This window comes from Gavialis gangeticus, unplaced genomic scaffold (assembly GCF_001723915.1).
Source record: "Gavialis gangeticus isolate Ggan-Ray unplaced genomic scaffold, GavGan_comp1, whole genome shotgun sequence".
NCBI lineage: Eukaryota > Metazoa > Chordata > Crocodylia > Gavialidae > Gavialis > Gavialis gangeticus.
In genome coordinates, this window is record NW_017729015.1 from 17,345,904 (window position 1) to 17,353,047 (window position 7,144).

Consider the following 7,144-nt stretch of genomic DNA (forward strand, 5'->3'; position numbering starts at 1 on the left):
GTGTAGACACTGAAACGTTTACTGAGAGCTAATTAGCCAGCTCTGCAACAAATGTCTTGTGTAGATGCACCCTGTAAGTATTATAGTAATGAAAGCAATTTGGAACCATTGCTATAAATACTAGACTTTTTTGTAATAGAGGTTATTTATCAAGGTTTCCTTAACAATATCCATCACACTAGTATCTGGGTTTCCAATTTCTCTTTCTTACTTTATGCTGGTTGTTTTTATCTTTATCTACGAATCTGCACAGTACACACAATTCTCTAGGTTACTGATTACTCATCGCAAGCAAAGTGTTTTGCAGTTGTGAGAGAGAAGATTATATGATGTAAATCAATGCACTACCACTTGGTGATCTGGCCCTACAGCTGTTATGGATACTTAGATGTCAAGTTGGACAATGTAAAGCATTTTCAAGTACTGCATGCCTCTGAGGCTCAGACGGTCCAGGTAGTGTTCAGAATGATCTTTCACCTTAAGACTGCAGGTTCAAATCCTGTTCAGGTGGCTAATTATGCCCTCATTATGAGCACTAATTGGTGTCTTTGGCATTCTCAGTAAAGAAGACTATGCACTGACTATACAACTCTTTTGCCTTTAGATGTGATGTCTTCATAGCTGGTGTGAGGCAGGGCAAGATGAGCTCGCACTACCTCATCCACAAATACAAGGAAGATTGGGCCATCCAAGACATTCAGCAAATACTATTCAGAAGTGTTAAAGTTCATCCTTAGAAAAGGATCTTGCTTTGCTCCTTGCTAATGACTTGATCCTTTGCTCACTAACGCCTGGGATCCATTAAGCTAGAAAACTGGAATGACTGAAGATTTCCATTACTTCAGTTGCATCCGCATGTTCATTAAGCTAAATGAATGCATCATTTCCCAAGCACTGACTCTTGATTCTGCCTATCTAAATGTACAAGGTACCCCTTAAGAATCCGTTCTGCTCAACAGGCCCCGGCAGACAAGTTTCCAGAACTATGATGAGTCAATACCTAGTAGACGGCTGCCCGTGAAAAGCTGGCTGATGGGTTCCCTGACAGCCCTAAAAGCTATTGGACGTAAACTCTCTTCCGAGAACCAGGCCGACAGCCATAAAGACGGAAGAATCCCCAGCACCAGTGCAAAATGAGTGCTGACGGTTCAGAGTAGAACTGGGGAGGGTTGATTTTAGTGGCAATCTTTCATCAGGTTGCCCCACTGGCTTTTTCCATCCTGGCGAAAGCCCAATGAGGAGGCTAGTCCCACTTAGTGGCGGAGTACCAGCAACATCGCTCTGACACTACTGAAGCATCCGCCACCGTCCCAGCAAGGCAACCCCGGCCACAAGACAATGCGTCTCAAGAGCTGCAGGCCACATCAGTCATGCGTTGTCTCTACTGGTGCAGCTGGAGCAAAAGCTCCCAGAGCTGGGCCTATTCGGGGGCAGCAGCGCAGGACAGGAGTGGGGGCCTCATCTGGGAGGCCCCTGAGGCGACAGCATGTGGAGGAAGCTGCTGGGCTCTCCTCAGGCTCCTTCCCCTGAACCCTAGTGTACCTGCTATACCACTCCCTCTTCTCCTTTCCCACACCCGCCTCTCCCTTCTTTACCCTCCATCTTCATGCCCCCCTCCCCTCAGGCGCCGATGCAGAGGCTCTTCCCACCCGCAAGGAGGAGCTTAGGAGAGCAACACTCCCTTCCGGGGCGTGCCCGTGATGACGTCACTTCCGCCGTGCGGAAGGAAGCCGGAAGTGGTTGTGTTTGTGTCGAACATGGCGGCGTTGGCGGAGCCGTACGGAGGGGTGAGGCTCCCCGGGAGGGGGGGGGACCGTGTCCGGGCTCTGCTCTGGGGCTGTCCCAGGTTTTGGGGCTTGGCTGGTTGCCTCCCCCCCTTCTGCTCCATGTTGGGGTGGCTTAAATCTGCCCCAGAGGCTGGGGCGGCGATCTGCCTGGCAACACCCGAGTTGGCGGGTCCTGGCTGGAGGGTCTGGCCTGAACCGCATGCGGGGCGGTGGGGGGAGTCTCTTGAGTACATGTTAATTTCCGTAACAGGAGGCTGTCAGCTCCTGCAGCTGCCTGGCTTTCCCAGCAGCAGGTTGGGGTGGGATGTGTCTGTTGTGCGAGGGTTGACAGTCATCTTGTGGAGAGTTTAGAGGCTGAGTGGGATGGGATGGTTTGGAGAGGGCTGATCCTGCCTCAGGCCAGGGGTTGACTTCTGGAGGGCCCCTCTAGCTCTGCTTCTCTATGATTGAAAGCCCCATATGATATTCCAGGTTTCCTCTGGCAGCTCCGACGAGGAGCTGGTCCCCACGGCGGAGGAGGAGCTGGTGGCCCAGAAGAGGGAGGCGAGGCTGAGGAAGTTCCGGGAGCTCCATATGAAGAGGGTAAGATCTGCCGAGCAGCACGGGCTCTTCTACTGTTTATAGACTTAAAACAGGGGCTTCTGCCTAGAGGCAGTCCCTGAGGAGACCTTCCAAGCAAAAGATACATAGCCTGTCCTTAAAAGTCTAACCGAAAACTGGGGGGAGAGAACATCTTGATCCCTGTAACATAATTCCACAAGCAGATCTGGCAGTCAGGTAAGAGAGCTAACAGGCAAGTATTTCTCAGGGCCAGACTAAGTTCTTCCTTCATCACAGTGGATTTCATAGATCTTTGGGTCAGAAGGGACCTTAGTAGGTCATCAAATGCTTTTAACAAATATTCTTGCTGCTCCTCTCAAAAGGAGTGAAACACTGACCATCAGTTTTTGCTTTTCTAAATTTGTTGGGGGGAGGGGCCTTTACATTCCTCTGGAGGGAATAGAAATGGTCAATATTTAAATGATTTTTAACTAAAAGGCTGAATTACGTATAGTATTTGATTGATGGGTTCCTCAATGGGTGACATGAGCTGCCCTTGCAAAGGATGAAATCATGTCTTGTCCTTCCTTACTTTTGTACTTTTGTATTACCATTTCGCTTCAGTTGAGTGAGACACTGGTTGTTTTTCCCCTAGAATGAAGCTCGCAAGCTAAACCACCAGGAAGTTGTAGAAGAAGACAAGAGACTCAAGTTGCCACCAAACTGGGAAGCAAAAAAGGCTCGATTGGAATGGGAACTGAAGGTGGAGGAAAAGAAAAAGGTATAAACAGATATAAATGTTGACTGAAACCATAAGTTTTCTTTCTTGGGGGCTCTGTCCTGTAATGATTTAACCTTATGTTCAGCAATTAGTCTGACTATAACACAACTACTCACAGTGCATTTCATTGCGTGTGTATGTGCACAAGTCTTATCCAGAATTTAACTGTCCTAACAGAAGGATCTAGATCCAGAGCACTTCTGATATGTGTTTACACCCCAAAATACACATGCATGCATTAAACTGACACGCTCACCAAAAACTCCTATCTGCAATACCAAACAATGTATATAAAACTACTAAAATCTACCTAATCTACTAAGCTTGTTCCTTGTCTGCCCTTTTGTTGTGTTGAACTTTAACGAGTGGCTTATATTCTATTAGGAATGTGCTGCAAAAGGAGAAGATTATGAGCGAGTGAAATTGTTGGAAATCAGTGCTGAGGATGCTGAAAGATGGGAAAGAAAAAAGAAGAGAAAAAATCCAGATCTAGGATTTTCAGGTAAGAATTTTAGTCACTTTTCCCTCATCTCCCAGTAGGGTGTGGGGAAACAGTTATTTAAAATGTGTTCATATGCTTCAACTGAAACTTGTACCATATGATAAAGCTTTTGTGTTCATTGCAATCTTTCATTTTGTAGATTATGCAGCTGCCCAATTGCGCCAATATCAGAGGTTAACCAAGCAGATCAAACCAGACATGGAACAATATGAAAAGCAAAAGAAAGATACGTGAGTTTAACTTTGACAGCCTCATACTAATTATTTTTTTAAAGTAAGATTACCTGAAATAATTATTTTGGCAAACTAGTGTATCTGATGGTTAAAATTTTTCTTTGATTCATATAATTCCAAATGTATTTAATCTCTTTTATTCTTATGCACAGTGCAGTACAAGTGGATTTGTCATAGTCCGAGGACAGTTATCTCCTGGATGCTACTATAGAACTGTCACTATTCTCATTCCATTTTGAGACAAGTTGTTAAAGAAGTGGCTTATGTGTTTGAATTTATTTGCCTATTCAAGTATCACAGTTACTGAAGTTTGATGCAGTATTGCTCAATTAGATTGTGTTTATAAACGTATCACTAAATCATTTAGTCTCCTGAAGTGAGTAACTTTCTGGATTTTATAGTGGTTTAAAAAATATTTTAAGTTTTAGATCCACAGCTAAAATTCTAGATTGATTATTGGAATATACAAAATGAACAAAGGCAGTGCTTATTGCTCTAAATCTCGTTTCTTCATGCCTTAAACCTATATATAAAAAAATAAAAAACTCTTATCTGATGTTCTGTTTGGATTCCTACACTCTCACACTTTGTCCACTGTTGGATGTTTTTCAGTAATGAAATGTCTCACTTCTAACCACCTATCTTTTCCCTCTGTCTTATTATTTATTGTAAAATATTGCTAATTTCTCTATCACTCGGCAGAGAAGAATTCTATCCGACATCAAACAGTCTTCTTCATGGAACTCACGTGCCATCTAATGAAGGGGTTGATAGGATGGTTGCTGATCTTGAAAAACAGTAAGTAACTAAGAAGATGGTCCTAATCATCTAAAAATGGATGCCATTATAAAACACAGTGCTTTTTGTTGTAGCGCATAAAAAGTGTGGTGTCTGTCAAAGTCTACCTCAGGGACCATACCTAATAATTCAACCTCAAACATGTTTTAAAAAATGTCAATAATGGAAAGTCTTGATGGTCTTGCCTTTGTCCCACAATCATGTTTTGTATAAAAATAAAAAGATGTTGACATATAATATTATTTGTGCAAGCAAATGTGAGTTGAGCACTGTTATAATGGACAGTGCAGTTGCTGGACAGGAACCAAATAATAGTCTCTTCTCTGAAATCTCCCTCTCACAATGCCCACCAGCGAAGAGCAGCACAACTACCTGTTTATACAAATATTATAACAACTTTTTGTACTCATGTGAATAAGTCATCCAAAATAGAGTGCCATTTTGCTCAACTGTGATCAGAGTTCTATTATCCATTTGTGTGGATTCAAGATTGACGGAAGCTGCCACCTCTTCCATTCCTTTTTAAATAGTGTTTAGGCTTTTTTTTATTTCTTCCAACTTGATTGTGTGCATGCACAACTTTGTGGATATAAAAGTTGAACAACAGGATGTTCGGGGACTTGTTCTGGGATTTCTGAATGCTGTACAGAAAAAGGCAGCAGCCTGTAAAGCTGGACTCCAAAAAAAAAAGCTGCAGTTACAGGAGTAAGAAATATGCAGCCCTGCTGTTTCCAATAGGAGAAAACCAAGGAATCAGTTACCCTGAGATGCTATAGTGTTGCAGCTTCCTCATAATTTTAGTATTGTTGGGGTATTGCTCCTGTTAATCTCTTCTACTTACTGTATTTTTTTATGCATTGGTCTTACAGTATTCATGTTTGTCTTACAGAATTGTAAAACGTGAAAAATACAGTCGGCGACGTTCCTATAATGATGATGCAGATATTGACTACATTAATGAGAGAAATGCCAAGTTCAACAAGAAGGCAGAAAGGTTCTATGGGAAATACACAGCAGAGATTAAACAGAACTTGGAGAGGGGAACAGCCGTCTGAACTATTAAATCAACATAGTGTTTCTGTAATTAGGTTATTGTGCACAGCCTACTAGGCTTATACTGAGATGGTTAAACTGTATGATAAAATGCCAGTAGAATAACTATAGACTCTTAATATTGACGTAGACTTTAATATTAATAAATGACAGTGTTTTCATTCCTATCACAAGTTTATTGTCTAAAAAAGTGCTTGAAGGACAGGAAAACTTAACTATTCATAGCTTGCTGTTCCTAAGGTAGCTAAGTTTTGAGTTTTATTAAGTTGACAAAAGTGAAAAAACGTATTTCATAATATGAAACAACATATTTCATGTTTAGATTCTGAAGCTACTATGGCATTTTAAGAGAACTAAGCTTATCTGCATTATTGATAAAAGAGAGCACCACCCTCTGTATTAGTAAGTGTGAAGGATCCCTTGAGCTTAAGTTTAGCACAATTAGATGTTGCTAAAATAACTCAGGTTTTCTGTGTTCCGGCACACTGATGTTTTTAAGCCATACCTCAGTCAAGGAAATAAGTCTTTGTAGGGCATATACCTGTCGTTTTGTGAAAGAGCTGAACAATTCTGTATTTATGGTAACAGAAGTAAATTGCTCCTCTAATCAGCTGCACCTTCTCTATCTTGCCTAACTAGACTGTATCAGCCCTGTGCTGCAGAGCATACTTACCTCCCCATCCAGCCAATATGTTCTATACACCTGGTAATGTGAGACACTGGAATTTGAGAATCCTGACTTTAAAGCCAGAAGAGATTATATTTAACATGAAGCTTTGTAGACAAACACATCAGCGAAAGAACTACTGATTCCCCCCCACACCTGCTCAAGTTAAAAAAGGCTCCATACCTTATTAACTCAACCACAAACAGGGAAGGAAGGGTATGGAAGAAGCCAAGCAGCTTGTCGAAAAGCAACCATGCCTGAATCATAAAAGCAACACAAGAGACTTCTGTGGGTGGTTTCTGCTGTGGGATGCAAGGTTACCTGTTTTCCTCTTATTTCTTGGACCATCACAGTATGGCTAGAACCCCAATTTACTGAATTTAGATACAAAATGTATTTTCTAAATTGTCTTTTAAAAACAAGGATTCTGACAGGAACAAGTTTTTAATATGGGATGCCAGCCTGGTGATATAATCACAGCAGATGGACTGTCTTCAGTCAGTTCTGTATGCATGGAAGAACTAGCCCTAGAAACTTTACCAGGTTTCTGAATGGGATAGATGCATGTGACAATAGGTCTGATTATGTTCATTTACATCAGCATTGCTCAACCTGGGAGTCATGACCCAGGAACATATGAAACGGTTGCAAAACAAGCTTAGGAGAAAGGCTTGGGAAATTAGCTTTTCCCTTGTGGGGCCCCCCCACGCACACACTGGGGCCTGAGGGTAGGGTCCAGTAGGTTGGGACTGGCCACTTATGTTTACAAGCAGGTCCTGATAC

The 7,144-nt window shown here is 42.3% G+C and overlaps 1 protein-coding gene across 1 annotated transcript; it reads left to right on the top strand.

The window, feature by feature from the left end:
* The first annotated feature begins 1,685 nt into the window (after positions 1-1,685).
* SYF2 (SYF2 pre-mRNA splicing factor) lies at positions 1,686-6,096 on the top strand. Its single transcript, XM_019512441.1, has 7 exons — positions 1,686-1,787; positions 2,259-2,369; positions 2,983-3,108; positions 3,493-3,610; positions 3,750-3,840; positions 4,546-4,641; positions 5,531-6,096. The coding sequence occupies exons 1-7, from the start codon at positions 1,701-1,703 to the stop codon at positions 5,694-5,696; spliced, it is 795 nt and encodes a 264-aa protein (XP_019367986.1). The 5' UTR covers positions 1,686-1,700; the 3' UTR covers positions 5,697-6,096.
* Positions 6,097-7,144: the final 1,048 nt, after the last annotated feature.

What these genes read in the sequence shown, in the direction of transcription:
- SYF2 (XM_019512441.1), top strand. Translation starts at nt 1,701, where the DNA reads ATGACGTCACTTCCGCCGTGCGGAAGGAAGCCGGAAGTGGTTGTGTTT. An exon ending in GAAAAGCAAAAGAAAGATAC is followed by an intron (nt 3,841 to 4,545) that starts GTGAGTTTAACT and finishes ATCACTCGGCAG; the next exon opens with AGAAGAATTCTATCCGACAT. An exon ending in GTTGCTGATCTTGAAAAACA is followed by an intron (nt 4,642 to 5,530) that starts GTAAGTAACTAA and finishes TTTGTCTTACAG; the next exon opens with AATTGTAAAACGTGAAAAAT.